Genomic DNA, 17,918 nt, shown 5'->3' with positions numbered 1-17,918 from the left:
TTAAGCACAGTAAACCCACAACTTCGCCAAAACATAACCTAAAGATTTCAGCTTACAACATTCTCATCTTAATCATTTTGTTAATGAGGCTAACAGCTGAGCAGTGGCAGTCAGTCCTCCTGGCTCTGCCAGAGCTGAATACAAGCTTGATGGTAAAACACTTTTGATTGGCGGAGCTCATTAAAGGCTCTTTAGATCCACATGCTCAGAATGGCAGCGATGTGGAGGGAACCGGCTTCAGTAGAATGGCTGTGAGAAGACGGCTGTAAACAAACAGAAAATTGGCCTCTAGCTGTGCCACAGGGATGAACATGAGGCAAAGATTTATCTTTGTGACTTTTATTTATACATCTAGGCTTAAGCCACTGTTCAAGATTGTAGGCTACAAAGCAGATTCAAAACTAGAATATTTATTCATGAATTCCATTATACGTACAAAGCAGTGGAGTTAGGTGCAACGCAGGCTCGAAATATTAATCATTCTAACATCACCTTGTAAATTGTGTTTTCAAAGTTATAAATGGTACAACATGGAATCACACACTATTAGACCACACAGAGCTGCTGAGGAGTCCAAAGGTTTCCCTCCATCTCTGTCTTTTTCTGTAGCAACTGCTGGAAGATCAATGACCTAAATCTTTAATCACCTGTGATGCAGCGGACACATAGTTGTTTTAACAACAATGTAATAAAACAGATATGAAACTTTACTCAAAAAAAAATAGACTCACATTTCCAGACACCATAACCCCAGTTCACCGTAACCATGCCTTTCTTCCATCTCTCTCTGATGCAGCCTTTGACATATGGAGGCAAGAAGGCATTATCCTGTGAAAGGATCTATATATTGAAACAGTTTGCTACTTGCTGCTACAGCTAAAAGAAAAGTTTTCGGTTCCTTCAACATATTTTTTTGAGATATTTACAAATTAGGAACTATGTCCATCAGAACATATCTAACTTGGTGAAAACAAGTGCTATATTCTTTTGCTGGGCCTACCTGACTCAGAAAACCTGATTTCTGCTTTTGTCAAGATAATGTCTGAACAGGTTAACTTTGACACACAATCTATTAAAACAGCTTGGGAGGAGGAGCTGGGAATACAGATTAATGATATTATTTGGGGGGAGGGCCTCAGCAGAATCAGATCATGCTCTGTTAATGTTAGACACCAGTTAATTCAATTCAAGGTATTACACAGGCTTCACTACTCACTTCACTACAGTGTCCACTTTTAAGGATTGGCTGTCAGAATTGACAGGTGTGCTACACCTTGAGAGACTCGGATTTTGGCTTGCTAAATAGGCTGAAGGCATTTTATAAGATTTGGCAGCCTTTTCTAGATCATCTTGCCCAGCATGATGGAGACTGATCAGTAGTCAAGCCTAAATGTGCCACCCACCTTGGTTATATACATTTATGCAGGGACTTGTAGTAATGATGCATAACAGCACTGCCAGAGTAATACACATGTACAGCACTGCTTTTGTTTTTGTTTGTTTATTATTTGTTTCCCATTTGATTTTGTTTTCTTTTTCTTTCTGTACGTTTTGTTTATATGTATGGTATGATTTGCCTCTTCGTAAAACTGAATGAATATAAAAGTGCAAAAAAATACAGTCACTGATTTCCTGCCAGGAAATCAGTGACTGTATTTTTTGTATATTTGTGTCAACATTACGTTCAAGAATCACCAGTAATGCTCAGGTTGTAGCTTGTTAGCTGATCAGCCGCAACGCGTTGACATGGGTTTGTGGTGGAAGGTGAGCACCTTTCTACAATCTTTGATTCTGCTGAAATAAGTATGGACTAATCAGATGTCTCCTGCAGCCATGGCTCTGCATGAACTTCAGTAACCAACTTTCAGATTTATCTGTCAGCGGCACCAGCAGCAACCATTAACCACCAGGAATCTCTCAGTCATTTCATCCTCACAGTTTTACACTGAAAACCTCAGTGACTGTGAGTCATTTTATGCAAGGTTAGGTTTTAATTTTTTTTTCCTAACATAAAAAGTAATCATATTTCAAATTCTGTCTGAAATGTGTATTCATTTTGATTAATAAGAAAAGGTTTCTTTCTTTTTGGCTTTTACATTTTGCAGAATCTGGGTTGCTTTCATCCTACAGTTTTCCTTCAGAGGCTCACTCATTGCACCACGGCCTAAGTGCATAATGTATATGATTTATCTTTATCTGACAGTGTTAAACCAAGAAAATATTTGCTCAAATAGACTTGTTAAAAAGATGAATGAAACCAGGATCATAAGTGATATATCAGAGATGTACTATCTCCCGTCCTGTACTGTAATGTAGGTCCGTCTGAAGGAGGGATGTTCCAAACCACTGGAGCTACTCTGCTCATTAGGTGAGAGATAATAGGTGTTGTTAAATGAGGAGAAATCAGGTCATCTTTGTTTTCAAAATTAAATCTCTATGCATTAATCTAAATGATTCACAAAGGGCAGAAAATGGTTCAAACCAACCATGTTGATGAAAGTGTTTTTGTAGCTCATTAAGGTGTGGCCAGGAAGACCAAATGCATTAACCCTAACAAATCCTGCAGCAGCTGCTATATGATCAACGTGCATCTCCTCATTAATGTCCCCTGCAGGGTGAGCTGAGGTGCCAGGCAGGCACAGGATGTTGGCTGGATCCTGTAGTCTTTATTGAAAAGCTGACCTTTAACGCATCTTGAGAATAAAGGCTTTGCATACAAATGATGATCCGACTCCTCGGTCATCTGACCAGTCATTCAATGCCACAGTATGTGCTGCTGCTGGAGGCTGCCTCGGCTGAGCAGATCTCCATCATTTCTTCCAGTGATGTGTTATTTCCACTCAAAACATGACAGATTAATTCACTTGTTTTCTACCAACTTCATAGCCTTTCACTTCACTTGTCTGCTGTTGTGAGAAAGGTGATGTGAAAGTGGGACGCATGCCAGATTGGGGTTATTTAATTAGTCATTATAAACAGTATGGTTTTGATGCCAGTGTAATTTAATCAGGTATGCAAATGCATGGCCTATATTGAAAACATAATTATGCAGAAAGCAGACTGGATGTCAGGTCTGACACTTCCATGAGAAATGATGCAACAATGCCACCTACTGAAAAGCAGCTGCATAGTCCTGGTCAGCATTTTAAACAATACTGGAATTTTATTTGATGCAACAGCATCACAACATCTGAAACGGCAAATGACTTGAGAAGGTTAGTTGTCTTTATGTTTCCTTATTTTGTTTACGTTCATGTTTATGAAACTAAATCCCTGTCACAGAGGATTAACCCTACGAATGCATTTATTTTAATCAATTCCTACAGTGTATTTGTTCAATGTGTTCTGTACATATAAAGCACTTATCAACTGTGCTGGTACTATAAAGCACTTACAAATACACATCAGCAGCAATTGAGAACAACTTGGGCTTCACCATCTTCTTGACACATCAGCCAGGAATCCAAGCATCAGTCCTGGGATTAGTGGACACCCTGCTCTACCACAGATAAGACACAGAGAAGCACATTAAATAACCAATGATGAAAAAAACGATTGGTTGGATTTTACATTGATGTTTCACTGTGACTAACAGGAGAAGATAAATCAACACAAATTATGGTAAATTATTACAAGCACAGAGTGTGTATACAACAGTAATGGTATTCAATTCAATCAGTGAAGTCACTACTAAGGGGCAACATAATCCTAGTCATCAATGATATCATCAACTCTGATACTTGGATGATTTAAAAAAAATCTTAATCTAAAATCATGTCTTTCATACACTCTAGTCAACCCACATTACTTCAGCAGTCTGTAGAAGTAATAAACATCTTAAGAGTGCAGAAAATGTTACCGACAAGAAGCTGCACAAACTTGGTTGTTTAATTATTTATTTTCAAGTTCAGAGATGACATATCCACTCCTAACTTTCAAATGTGCTTTATTAACTCTTGGGGAAAATATCTTATATGCAAAATGGTATATATACAATGCTTTTAACCAGAAAGGCACCAAAGACATATGAGCAGTTACTTGCAAAGTAATGCTTCTTGCTGGCTCCACAACAAACATGAAAAAAACATCTTTAAAGTGTAAATCCAAATAAAAGATTATTAGTGACAAAGGTAGATGCTTTAAGTTTTCTCTCACAATGTAACAACCTTTATTTGAATGGTTAAAAAGCTAATAAGACAATAGTGGTGTTGTGATAGCTAAAATATATATATAACTTATTACATAAATACAATTGCCTTAATGGAGCACATTCTGTGTGTGCATTATTCACTCCCTTTTGTGGCTACAAGGAGAAAAACAAAAACATTGTGAGAACATCCTTACACACGTCTGCCAAACATGTAAGTTTTATTTATACATATTTGTAATAAATTATTTTTAGTACAATTTTTAGGATGTAAGAACAGCTACTGTATCCTTTCTATGGCTAAAGTTAACAGAAGAGATGATATGGCTGTGATTGTCTGAATATAAAAGTGTTTGTAAAGCAGGAGAGTGTAGCTTTTTCCCCCACCAAACTGCCTTCATCCTCGGGGGACACTCAAGTGCTATTAAAAGGTAGAAGGTGGCACGCTTGAGACAAATGAGAGGGCATATATTGCAGTGGAAGGTTGGACTGCCATGGGTCAGAGCAGGTCTCAGCAGCAGCACTCATCTTCCTCCTTCACCACTTCCTCCTCGCACATTCAAGACCCTCGTTAGGCTGTGGAATGAGGCAAGCACTCGTACCATAATGGTGCCTAACCAAAACCAACAAAAGCGATCAGAGAGTAAAATGTCGTTAATGAGGAGCATACTGTTAGCACCGTTCCTCTGCCCGTTATTGCTGTGGCGTTTTTAAGATTGGTCCGATGTGAAGCGTTATTCTAAGGTGTCTCTTGTTCCTCGTGTGTCCTATCATTTGTTTAGTGTGATGGTGACGTAAGATGTGGGTATGTAGCCTTCGTCCCCATTGTTCCTACGGACACGGGTCCATCCATCCCCTTTGTCCTCTTCTACCACAGCCAGCACCTCTCCCTCCTGCATGGAGATGGTCCCTTCACTGGCGCCTGAAAGGAAGTAAAACCTGATGTGAAAATACTGCTATACATACACAATTTCCCCATTGTGGGACAAATAAAGGTTATCTTAATCTTAATACCCAAAAGAAATCTTAATTTTCTGTTCAGACATTTTGAAAAATATGTGTAAAACAATGATTGCTAATATGATGAATGTACTTGAAATTATTAGTCATGTGAAATTATAAATTAGCATAAACACTGATCGTGTCCATTCTGGTCAGAAGAGAGAGCAAATGTCACAGTGACCGTGACCCGTGACCATGTGTCTTACTGTATGTCGCAACTTACCAGGGAAGTTGTACATAGCTGTGCATTTCCCAATAGGAGCGGTTAATTCCTCATCCTCAAAGTCATCATCAAACTCGGCGTAAATAGCCTGCGAGGGATCAGGAGTGCTTTCATCGGAGTGAGCTCCATCAGGGCTGGAAAGAAATGACAAAAATAAAGTTTCCTGTTCATGAACCCTGTGTTTAAAATAGAATTTAAGTAAGTTGATCTTACCTGTGTACATCATGTGCTCCGTTATTGTTAAAGCTGTGAGCTTTGTAGCGCAATGTGTCCCCTCGACCTCCTGCTTCAGCCAGCCAAGTCTACATGAGAGAGGAGAGACACAATGAAAAGTGGAACATTTGTAGTAAAGCTAATGTATTGTGTCCTTTGAGGCCACCATAGAGAGCAGCTTGAGAGAAGCAGAAACTCTTTTAGCTCATAATATATTAAATTATATTTTAATATGTCTGCATATATGAAAGCTCAATGACCCTTTGGTGTATTAGAATTAACTAATCAGAGCCACATACAGTAATCTGAATGAACAACAGAGGTCAAGGATTACCTCATACTTGCTCAGCTCTCCTCTGAGCCGCTCTATATTCTGGGATGTCTGGCTGATTTGGGATGCCAAGCTAGCAGGGTCTCCCATTTGAGGATTTTTCTCATAAACATCTTTCATCTTTCCCAGTGCTTCACTGAAAAGATTAAGAGAGACCAAGAGACAGACAGGAACATGGAGAGGGAGAGGGAAAGTGACTTTCAGTGCAAATCTGTTCCCTGCAGAGCTCAGAGGAGGGTAAACAATTCCAACACACAGAGACACCGCAGATTTATGTACACTGCATGAATATTACATCCACTGATCCGCCAGAGAAGTTCTGACAGAGATAGCTATTAATACACACACGCACCACACACACATACACACCTTTGATCTACTTCTTTTTGTAACTCTTTGCAAATTTCCTCTAATTTCTGTTGTAACCTCTTCCTGCGCTGCTCTGGAGGAAGATGGGCAAAGTCCTCTGTCACCGGAGGCTGCAAGAAGTCACAGGAAGGGTGGGTTAACACTGAGCTCAGCCTCACAGTTTCATAATGACAATCTAAAAGTCAAGAGGAACCCCGTGCCACTGGTTTGGTTTCAGCTCAGAGGATAAGAAAGTTTAACAGGCATGACGCAAATTTTCTCTTTTGCTAAGATTCAAACAAATGTAAAACCAGCAAACAATGTCAATGAGCTGAACACAAAACCATCACCAAACAAATACAGTGCAGCACACTCCAGTAACTCTGTATAGTCCCATTTATACTACAGGATAATGTTTCAAAAGTGCTCGAAAAAAAGCACAAATATATCAAAATTTGCTCGTGCCACCAAGCGTTCTGCCCTCTTTCCACCACCAGGGGGCCACCTTTTCAATACAAACTCAGGCCATGTTACTGAAAGCTGCATAATTAGGCCCTGCAGCACAGAAACACCAGCATGAACATGTGAATGGAAATTAGACACAAAATGTAAAGAAAAGGTGGCCATTTTTGTGTGTAAGACATCTGACACCCTCCCACAGTTACACCATTACCATGATTCTCTCCGGGGTAAATTTCTGAGGGGAAAAAAAGAAACAACACGTATATAGAAAAATCTAAAAAAGTGCTTCTTTCCACCCAAAAGAGATGCTCATTACAAAATATTAACTTTAAAAAATAATAACTAGAAGTTATGCTGCATGTTATTCATATGGGCAATTCTGACTCCTGCAGAAGCATGAACACAGGGTGATGTGTGAACCCGAGGCCTCCTGGCACCACCTCCTCTGGTGACTCACCGATCTCCTGAGTGTCCGGAAGGAAGAGATTCTGGGTTTGACTGTCTTATTGATCTCCTTCAAACAGTACGACAGGGGGTCCCGGCCAAACTTGGGGGAAGGGGGTCCGTTAGCGGGTGAAGGGGCAGGGGGTGTGGAGAGAGGAGTGAGCGTGGAGGAGGAGAGCTGGGGTCGGGGGAGAGGAAAAAAAAAAAAACAAAGTACCAGCACCCGAGAATGAGGTGCGCAGGCATAGGGTGGTGTATGGGGGTAAGGGGGTGGAATAATAGAGGAAGATAACAAGGTGACAAGGGAAAGAAAAAGACAAAGTCAACACCTTAAAGCACACCACAAAGCCAGGAAGACAACACTGGAGCAAACCCAGCACACAAGCCCAAACAGCATGAAAGCACAAACGCACATCTGTCTCTTTGGCTTTCATTAAAAAAAAAAACACATTAAGATACAAAAACTACAAGCAAGCAACCAACCACGGCTCCCACACTGACGCCACAGCAGGCCGCACCTACACTGCGGTCTGAGTGCAGGGCAGAGTGAGGCTACCTGTTTACATCTGTCATGGTTTCATATCATAATGTGATGTTTAACTTCCCATCTTCATTGCTGACAGTGCTTTAAAATAAACTGTTTTATGTAGCACTGTTGACAGGTTGCTCAGTGGTGGCAGCATTCCTGAGCATTACTAGTGATTTTTTAAAATAAATAACAGATATGATCAGTCAACTGTGAAACCATATTCCAGGTATGTTCCTGGTTTCACTGTGTAAAACAGACCTGACCAAAAAACTTGCTTACTGTTGACATTTCTTGTTTTGAGAGGCCATAGCAGCTTCATATGCTCATTTTCTCATCTTTGAATATGTTATGAAAACTGCTATGGAAACCTCATGTTGAGTGGCTGTCCATGTGACACCGAACAAGACAAAATAGGTGTGTTTTGATCAGAGGAACTACCGGGCAAGAGTTGTCGCCATAACTTCAACCATATGAGCTCTTTCAGTGGGCAAAAAAATGCAACCAATTGGCATTGATGCCTGCCGCTAATGATGGAGAGATTGATTGCATCTGTGAAACTAGGGTTCCACCTTGTGTCAACCCTTGAGGTCCTCTGGTCAAAACAGTCCTGATGCAGTATGAAAATACAAAAATTTGTCTCCCTGATTTATAAAACTAGATATTTGAATAATATTTCAGAAATTTGGTGATTCAAAACACTTTATCTGCTTAAACTGAGATAAAGTATTCAGTTTAAGTAGTGCTATCCTGAATCTGACCTTTATAGATACAGTATCAATTTATACAGCAGTTTAGTAGTTATAAATAACCTGCTCAATTCCCACAGTAGGATATAGATTTTTGGGGCTTGATGAAAGCCCCATGTGACCTATTAGAAAGAGGTTAACTGGAAAACATGCCTGAAGCCAACTACATAAAATTCCCTCAGTGTGAACATCTACGTAGGGAGGCGGGAGTGGGGTCTATTAGCTAAATTACACAGGAGGCTGATAGCTTCTAGTCTTCATTACTAAATGTCTAACACAGCTCTACAACATGCTCCCCTGTGTAAACACAGATAGCTGGAAGTGTAATGCAGTTATTCTTACATCTACGATGGTAGGTGCTACTTTTGCTGAGAGTTATGAGGATCTAAGTACAAGGAGAGCAGTTAAGAATGGGAATGTTTGAGGGCCAGACATAAACCGAGGGCTCAGTCAAGCCTGCGCAGTCAGCCTCCTATTCATACTGCTCAGGGCCTAATTGGGAGAGCATGACTGATGACACAGAGCTCTGTGCCACACACATACACAAAACAGGAAGAGTGCACAGCCAGTAAGACATGCAGAGAGCCCAGAGGTGCTGAACAAGCAAACACTGCGGGGAAGAAAGAAGGGATCATTTAGTGCTGGGACTGGAGGAGGGGGGCCATTAGCTGGTTAGTGGTCAGGCACTCATATCACCAGTTTAATTTCGGAGCGCTCCTGTGAGACTCACAATGAAGCTCTCTTGTTTGAAACAGAAACTGAAGAGCATATAAAAATGTTCAAATTTCCAGCATTTACACATAGCTCCTGTTTTCCTGATCCGACAAACCTGTTGTCATTCTGATGTCGATGCAAAGATTATGTTGTGATGTGACACATAATGCCAGGTTCTGGCCAGTATAATGGAAGCAGTGTGTTTGTGGATGCCTGTAGAGGAAAATTCAATGTTGTTTGGGTCCCGTGCTGACGAAAGCACAAGCGCAGCAGAATGCTGACTGCCAGTTGACCTATTGGAAACCACACTGCAGGGACAGGGAGGGAGTGTGGAGGGAGGGAGGGGAGTAAGGTTTATTCACTCACAGCCAGAGTCATGCAAAGGACCTCTTTCTAGAAATGCTGGGGTGTGTGTGAGGTTATGTGTAATGTAATGCAAGAAGTGCATGCATTATTCTACTAAGCTGTAGGGATGAGGAGGTTGTGTATGTGTGTGTTGCATGTGTGTATAGCAGCAACGTCCACCTCTCTGTGGGGGATTTTCCTGCCTCTGCCATGCAGGAAGTCACTCACTAATCAGACAACAATATTATCGAAGGTGGCGGCTAACTAAGTGCACAATTTCCACAATGCAAAAAACACATCTGTTAATGTGAGGTCATGTCATTCAGCTATTCCTACCTTACTCCTTTTGCTGAAAAGCCAAAAGTTTTTGCTTTTGTTCTTCCCCAGGAGGTCCATGGGGCCTTTAGGTGTTCCTAGGCTGCTGTCAGAGGAGGCCCGATTGATGCCCTGACTGTAATCCTCAAACTCCACGTCTCCAGGGCGCTCAAATCCTGATTTATTTTGCTCTATTACCACCATAGAGTCCTGGTCAAAGAGCAGGAGAGCAATCAAAGAATTATTTTCAAAACAGCTCAAATAGACTGCATAAAGCCGAGCTGCAATTAAAATTATTTTAACATGTTTTGAGACCAACGTACATTCTTCTCATTAACGTTATTGCCGGCTTTAGTGATGCCCTCCAGGCACTTGCCGATGATGGGCATCACATGCTTCTCTGTGTCAGAGAACAGGATGTAGCCTTGCGCCAACTTCTGTACTCGCCTCTCGTCTAGATCCTGCAGTTTCTGGAGAACACAACACAACAGCTGCTCACACACTGAGATGAGACTAGACTGGATGAGACTGGATAGGTTGAAAAAGTAGCATTTATAAAATGTCCTCATATATTTCACCACGGGAGCGATGATGTCATCACCATTGTTGGAAAATCACACAACATAAGCCACTGAACTCATCAATTATCTATAAACAGAATGCTTGTGTTTTATGATGTAGATGGTGGGCTGTCATGATGCAGCATTTAATGGACTTACATTGAAAATGAGTGGCATATCATTAAAATAGAACTGGTTCTGCTCTTTGTTGTATTTCTGCAGCTGGGAGGCGTAGTCGTTCTTACACTCCTCCGCTATGTGCGCTCTCATATGAGCCTGCTGTTTGGCCTGAAACCACACATAAAGAAACAGGTTAAAGTGCATCCCATCGTGTTCTGGATTAGCATGTGCATCACGTCTGTTGTTACTTTTTCAACGTCAGCCTTTGTGGCATTGATGTCCTGATCCGTCTTCTCAGCGTACTGCGCCGCGCGCTCTGCTTCTCGCCACTCCCTCTCAAAGCGCTTTTTACTCTGGTGTAGAAAGAAGGAAAGGCTGTAAGTGAGGTCAAAGCCTGGATGAAATATAAAAGGGATAGCGGAGGTTTCTGCTTTGGGAGCATAACATCACCAATCATTACTAAGTAGCTGCTGGATTGATGATGAAGTGGGAGTTTAAAATGGGACTTCTTAACCACTGTGTTTAACTGTAGACAAATATAGCCACCTGACTGACCATGCAGAATCCGTAACCATCGACTACAGTGTTTCATTTCATACAGGAAGTTAGAAATGTGTAATGTAGGCCTGCACTTACACTGTCGAGCTGCTTGTAGGTGCTCTCCAAACACTGCTGGGCCTTCTTGGCCTCCATGAGATACTGCAGACATTCATAAAAATAGACGGAGTGAGAGGAGAGTCAGATGACAGGGAGAGAGGGAGACATGTGTAGGGGCAGACAGAATAAACAATGACCTCCAACAGCCAGAGAACATAACAGGCAAGAAAACAAATACCAGTGTGTCTGTTTGAGACATAACGTCTTCAGCAAAAGTCTGCACACAACTGCACCACAATCCAACACAACAAAGCCAAAACTCTCCTCACAGAGACTCTATGATGAGACACCAAGTAAGGTTTCTTTTCCCCTCCCACTCTCCCTCCTTAGCACCATGTGCTGTGTATCCCATCTGGCATGTTGTCAGTCTGCTGTTGGTGCTGTGGGCACACAACACACCACGCAGCAGACTTGCAGAGGCATCAGGTGAAATTCAAATTAAGATGTAAACGATGAAACTAGTGAACCGGCCTTCAAGCCTGCAAGGGGCTGTGCAGGAAAGAACCTGCACACTGTGCGTTTTGCCTGTTAAAACATGCCACCATGTTAATCTCTTTGGAGCACAGTGGCTACTACAAAGATGGCTGACCATTTTTCGCTCCTGCTTGAGCTCCTGCAGGTACTTGGTGAGATCGATGCAGACGTTCATCATCAAGTTTTCAGCGATCAGCTCCCTCTGCCCAGCATAGTCGTTCATCTCATTCAGGATGTCCAAAAAGGACTGGTTGCTGGACAACCTATCATACAGGAGGAAGGGGAGAGGAAAGGGTGGAGAAACAAAGGCACTGCGATGGTGACCACTGATAAGATGATAAGTACTCAGAATCAAACAGAATGTCAGCAGCAGGCAGTGTGTGATAAGATGCTCATGACTTCCTTATTCCTGCTTCCTTTTGGGGGGTTTAAATGGCATCAACATCAATACGTTTTGCAGCTAAATGTGACTCCTTATAATGATTACTGAACTTTAAATCAATTCTAATGACTCACCTGCACTCTGGCTCATCTTTGCTGCTTCGTTTTGGGTTATATTTCTTTGAAAGGTTCCTGTAGATAGTGAGAACAAACAGGCTGGTGAATATTTTAGAATAATCAATAACTGAAAAGATATATGAGGAAGAAATGTCAATAAGTATTAAGCAACCCAAATTCTGCCCTCTCTTCTATCACTGAGCCATACTGCTGGTCGTGCTGTAACACCTGACGCCTGCTGTAAAGAAAATGTGTCTGGATGGCAGCATATAGAAAACTGCATGCACCATTCTGGATTAACGTATTGTTTATGAAATTATAACACATACTCGGTACACTAATGGACCTCCATGCCAACAGAGATGCTGGAGGACACGGTGACAACAATTCAAAAAGGAAATTCCTCATTTTGATATCGCATCACAGAGCAGTTTTCCATGGCAGCTCAGTCCATCTTTAAATGGGATCAGGCCAATAGAAGTCTTATTTGTTAGTTTTTGTTTGTTGTTTGCGTACATGTGGGATGCACTAATGACATGTGATCATTGAGAATGGAATGGTACTGTTTTGTTTGTTTGTTTGTTTTCTAGTCATTAAAGAAGAGGATAGTGCATAATTTAAAGCAAAAAAAGAACAAATCCAACACTAGGCTGCCCAGAGATGGGCCGGGGCCTACACATCCTAACCATTCAGCATTGTTTCTGCATCGATTTCAGGTCTCATCCACTGTTGATTAACCTAATTAGCTGTGAGATCTTCCACCACTTGTTTTACATTAGCATGTGGATCTTAATAATATATCTAAAAAAATAGTTCTGGAAACATCTGTGAGAAATATGCTGAGCAGATTCTAAATCTGGCTTTATTATACATTAATAATTTATATCTTTTGGTAGCATCTGGAATATGAATAGGGAAATTATTCACAGAAACCAAAATGTTTTTTGTACCAGGCTGTACATAAGTTTTTTTTCTGCTGTAGGTTTGTGCATTTTAACATGGAATCTGTGCAAACTGACTCTAGTGGCTAGTGAAGGTTTAATTTCCTTCTTGGCTCACATCTGATATGTTGTCAGTCTTTGGTTTAAAATATTTGGAACCACTACAGAACATTTATGGAATTATGGCTGTACTCCATTGGATTAAAAACAACAGGCCACAATGAAGATATTTAAAAAGCTATTCTTGCTTCTTTCACTCTCCCTCTGACCACATCCTGTCTATCATGTGCCAGTCTGCTCCCACTTCCTCTCCTCTCCAGCACTGCTCTGCACTACAACAGATGTGGGCCCGTGGACTTGGAAACAACTAGGAGAGGAAGCAGTATGGATAAAGGGGGAGAGAGAGAGTGAGGGGAGAGAGAGAGAGAGAGAGAGAGAGAGAGAGAGAGAGAGCAGACTGCAGCTGGAGAATTGGGCTAGTGTTTCAGAGACAAGTCAGATTCTGTCCCAAAGTAGTCATAAGACCAACAAACATTTCATAAACAGTCTTTTAACCAGCACCAATGTAAACACACACACAGACACAAGCTGCACAAAAGAAAACGACGACAGGAGTGAGGCCTACCTCAGTTGTTTGGCATAGTTTTGCTCAATCTCTGTCCTCTCCTTTACAAACTTCACATACTTCTCCACCAACTCCAGGCCTGACTGCGTGTGCTTCTCAATGATGTCATATTGGTCCTGAGGGGGAAGAGCGTGAGAGACAAATAAGGCAAAGACCAGAGACAGAACATGTGTTACACTCTAGGTAATAAAGAGGGATCTTCCTCAAGTTTGAGGTCAAATAAAGGAATCTTGAGTGGAAGGCAATAATAAATTATATAAACTAAGAGGTTCATTTCTGCATGTTTCTGCATGACTCTAAGAATATTCTCCACATGTGTTGAACTTCTGCTTAACTTATTAAGCTAAATTATGTGGCACTCATGTTGAGTGAGGGAGAGGACAATCGAAGGACAATGGGTCAGAACAGGCCGTACAACCTCTCACACAGGAAGAAGCATGGATACAGTGAAAAATGCATAGTGTGGATACTGTGTCTTAAACCTACGGTATTTGCAATTTGCTGACTTTTCTCTTTCACATCATACAGTATGAAAGAGACTGCCTTCTTCCTCTATCATCTCTGAGTAACTTTATAACACCTTCAAGCTGAGACAAGTCCACTAAAAATGAGACAATATCAAAAGAAAAAAAATCTTGCACAGCTTTCTTAGCAGAGATGTGGGGATATTATGAAAGGGGATGCCTGACATGTCGGGCCATGTTCCTGCCTTTCAGGTAAAACAAAGCCTCTGATGGATGACACCATATTTAACCTAATGACAGAACACAGTTTAAAGTTAAGACAGAGGCCTGCAATCCATCACCACAGTACCTCCAAGCCAATAGGCTCCACAGAAGGTCATAAACATTGGAACAGAAGTAATGACAGTTAATACAGACAAGGCTATGGTACCTGGCTATGACTTCTACAGCCTGTCCATTCAAATAATCTGACAGAAAATGTTTTTGTTTTTTTTTAAACTGTGATCCAGCTGTGTTTGCCTGCTATTATTAAGATTATTTGCATTTGTGTTTTCATATGTTGCTGCAGTGCTCCATTACAATGCCTAAAATCAAACACGATTCTAAGAATCCACATACAACTCAAATCCAATAAGAATGATGTAGTATAAGAATTAGAGGTCAGATTGCAGACTGATGGTTAAAAATCTCTTCATGTTTGATGACTAAGAGAAGTATGAGCCTTATATTATGGAAAGGCTATGGCAGCTGAAATGGAAAGTTACATTCCACTTTTGCCTCAGCCATTTTGCATAAGTCTAATATTTGCATATCAGGGTTTGTACCCCTCATCAGTCTTTGCTCTGGAGTGTAGAAACAGTGTGGAGATTCAACTTGTTCTGAAAGATGTGCGACAGATGGTCACTAGACAGGTTTAACAAACCCAATTCCAGTCATTTGCACACTTCTGATATGATATATGATACAGCTGCACAGTGCAGCCTTGTTAATGGTGGCAGATGTTATCAGACTGAGGAAAAACATGTAATTTAACAGCTTTGGTATCACAGGTATACCTGGTAAACAGATCTTTTGGGGAGAGTCATACAGCATTCTGGTGTCTTTCTCAACAATTAAACAAGCTTAACATGTCAGTGTGATTTTACTTTGTGTTATTAGAAGTCTGTCCAAGCATGTGTGTCGTCAGGGTCAGTGTGAGGAAGCTGTGCTAATAAACAGTGCTTCACCCAGTATTGTGTCTACAGACTTCACAGCAAGGGGTGGGCTGATTTCCTTTTGCTTCTAGCAGTAACTAGCATTCTAAAATGTTTACAATTTGTGTAAATAGCTACTTATTGGTCCCACTCGAGCTTGAGCTCCTGAATATTGGTTAATATTACAAGGATGCTGTCAGGCTCCACAAGGTCTATCCATCCCTGCACATCACCCCTAATGAAGTATTATATGAAGAGAAGAAGCATTTGCGTACGTAGATGAATCATCAATCAGTACTTGACTCAAAACAAGGCTGTCCCAGTAAGAAAAAGCTAACCTCATTAAAAGTCTCTTAAAATGAATGAAAATAGCACACACAGACATAATCAGTGTCACCAGTGGCTGTCTGACGACTGCAAGTCATCACCACCACTCCGAAACTATCTTGTGTCCCCACAGGGAGGTCTGCACTCATCTGATTTTTATTCATCATAACCGGATTTATTCGCACTAGCTGTTTTTGTTTGGATAAGTAAAAGCCATGTTTGTGGTCAAGGCTCTGATTTGCACATCTCATTTTTTATTATAACCTCAACCTTTCTTGCATGAATGTACAGATGGACATTTGGAGTTATTTTTGGCACATTCCTGAGGAACACTTGTAGCATCAGTAGCATTCTAATCATCATTTTAGAGGCTGAACATTTCAGTTCTGTCCTGGTAATTATAGAACATCCATAACCTATTTTTTATTGCACACACGTAGGCAAGAGGGGTGCAATACAGATGTGACATTGTGCCTCCTTCTGTAAGTGCCCTTACAGATAATCTTCCCATACTGATGATACAGAATTAAATGGAAGACACATAACTTCTAAAGGAGTCATCCTGCGAGTCAGCGACCTACAAGGCTTAGATGGATGTTTCAGCCCTTAGTCACCCTGTCTTTGAGAAAACCAGGGGCCTGGCCTGGTCAGACCTGCCTCACTGCAGTCCCCAGGAGTGGCCTGGTAATGCTCACTATAACAGCTAATGCCTAGACACTGATCTCCCACGCTGTAAACTTGTGCCTTAAAATAGCTTTTGGATTAACGACAATCAGGAGACAGATGCCATTGGGCTGACTTACCCCAAGGGATGACTCTTCAGCCAAACATTAACAGAGCCAATTATGCCAGCAGACCATTGTTTAACCAGGCAGGTGAGGCTATAAGTCTAATACTCATCCACATGCAGAAATACATTTTATTTATCTGTGTAAGAGTTAAATCTTAAAACTGTACTTCATGAAGTGCAACAGGACTCTTATGCCTCTGATTAATACGGGGGTGCTTCTCTGAATCAATCAAAGTAGGGCAAAACTAATTAGGCTGTTGCACCAGCACATAGGATAAAAAAGGGACAGGGGAAGAGGCCTAGGGGGAGCCTCTGTAATGAGGTCACAACCTCCCCATCCTCATCTTTGCAATGCTCCATTTCCAGGTTCTCTGTGAATGTGTGTGTGTGACAGCATTCATTTCATTTTAAATATAGGTCAACCAAGCCCATAACAACAGCCATTCAGGCCATCATATAGCTTGTGTTTCTCGTCACTCAGGTGGACACATCAGTGATGATGAGGCTTGTTGCCAGGGCAAATCAAAGCATCTGATTGTATCTCCATGGAAGCAAGGTGTGCCAAACTGTAAACAGTGAAGCATCCTGCAGGGTGCACCTTTCTCTGTGTGCAGAGTAAATGCTATTTAAGACCTGCTTGGTGTTTAGTTGAAGGATGAAGATTATCATCAGGAGTTAGAAATGTTGTTATGTAGTTTAGATTAAATCTGACGTTATGAAAAAAAAACTGACTGTAAAACTTTACTGTGTAATCCATGATTAACTAGACAGAACATGTTGACGGTCTGCGAACACGCTCACTTTCAAACCCTTGGACGGTTTAGAAAACGGATCAGTGTACATGAACGCACCGCTCCGGAGCAAACCGCTTCTCCAGACATGTATACTCCTCTCCACAAGACGCTCACATTCGCTAAGAAAGTGCATTACTGCACACTTGACAATAACACAACGCAAGCCAACTATATGATGGACTCACCCAAAGCTCTGTGCCCCAATCCATGTTCAGCTGGTCCGACTTTCCTGAATACAAAGAACTTCTCCAAAGTTATCCCGACAGCTCGGAGGACGGCCCTGGCAAACTATAATCCCGACGTGACAAATCCGTCGCTATCAAATCCCGTCTCCTTTTCTTCAGAAAATAATGTAAATCCGAGTCATAGTTAACTAACTGGCATAGGCTGGCAGCCGTTGGTTTAGTTTGTCCAAATATTTTTCATAGCGAAGAAAACTAAGGACAAACTAGCTTTCGGATCCGCGTCACTCCCAAATCCTAAATCTTAAAGGGCCAGTACGCTATTGACCGCGCAGACCCTGCTGCAGCTCACTGCACGCTCTCTCTCCTGATGCTTAATGAAAGGGGAAAAAAAACATCTTCCACCATCTTCCAAACTTCCACATGTAGATCAGACTGTCACAGACCTGAGTCATGAAGTGTCATCAAACTCAG

General features: G+C 41.4%; 1 protein-coding gene across 2 annotated transcripts; it reads right to left on the bottom strand.

The window, feature by feature from the left end:
- Positions 1-3,929: 3,929 nt before the first annotated feature.
- Positions 3,930-17,777, bottom strand: trip10a (thyroid hormone receptor interactor 10a). Of its 2 annotated transcripts, XM_028411760.1 has the most exons (15): positions 17,448-17,777; positions 13,695-13,810; positions 12,147-12,203; positions 11,746-11,893; positions 11,136-11,198; positions 10,748-10,852; positions 10,539-10,667; positions 10,143-10,289; positions 9,841-10,029; positions 7,184-7,348; positions 6,286-6,395; positions 5,920-6,052; positions 5,586-5,674; positions 5,373-5,506; positions 3,930-5,069 (listed from the first exon to the last, which is right to left on the bottom strand). In XM_028411760.1, the coding sequence occupies exons 1-15, from the start codon at positions 17,469-17,471 to the stop codon at positions 4,918-4,920; spliced, it is 1,761 nt and encodes a 586-aa protein (XP_028267561.1). In that variant the 5' UTR covers positions 17,472-17,777; the 3' UTR covers positions 3,930-4,917. The 2 variants fall into 2 exon arrangements, with proteins under 2 accessions (XP_028267561.1, XP_028267562.1); XM_028411761.1 differs by lacking the exon at positions 7,184-7,348.
- Between the last annotated feature and the right edge of the window lie 141 nt (positions 17,778-17,918).

The sequence above is a fragment of the Parambassis ranga genome, chromosome 8 (assembly GCF_900634625.1).
Source record: "Parambassis ranga chromosome 8, fParRan2.1, whole genome shotgun sequence".
NCBI classification, from domain to species: Eukaryota; Metazoa; Chordata; class Actinopteri; family Ambassidae; genus Parambassis; species Parambassis ranga.
The sequence above is the reverse complement of the archived record's forward strand: the minus strand, read 5'-3'. Positions and strand labels throughout refer to the sequence as shown.

Bases quoted from the DNA above. Each gene is read 5' to 3' on its own strand.
- trip10a (XM_028411760.1), bottom strand. From the start codon at position 17,471: ATGGATTGGGGCACAGAGCTTTGG. The intron at 10,030-10,142 runs GTACGTTGGTCT...CTCTTTGACCAG, and splicing joins ATAACGTTAATGAGAAGAAT to GACTCTATGGTGGTAATAGA. The intron at 6,396-7,183 runs GTGAGTCACCAG...GACTTCTTGCAG, and splicing joins TCCGGACACTCAGGAGATCG to CCTCCGGTGACAGAGGACTT.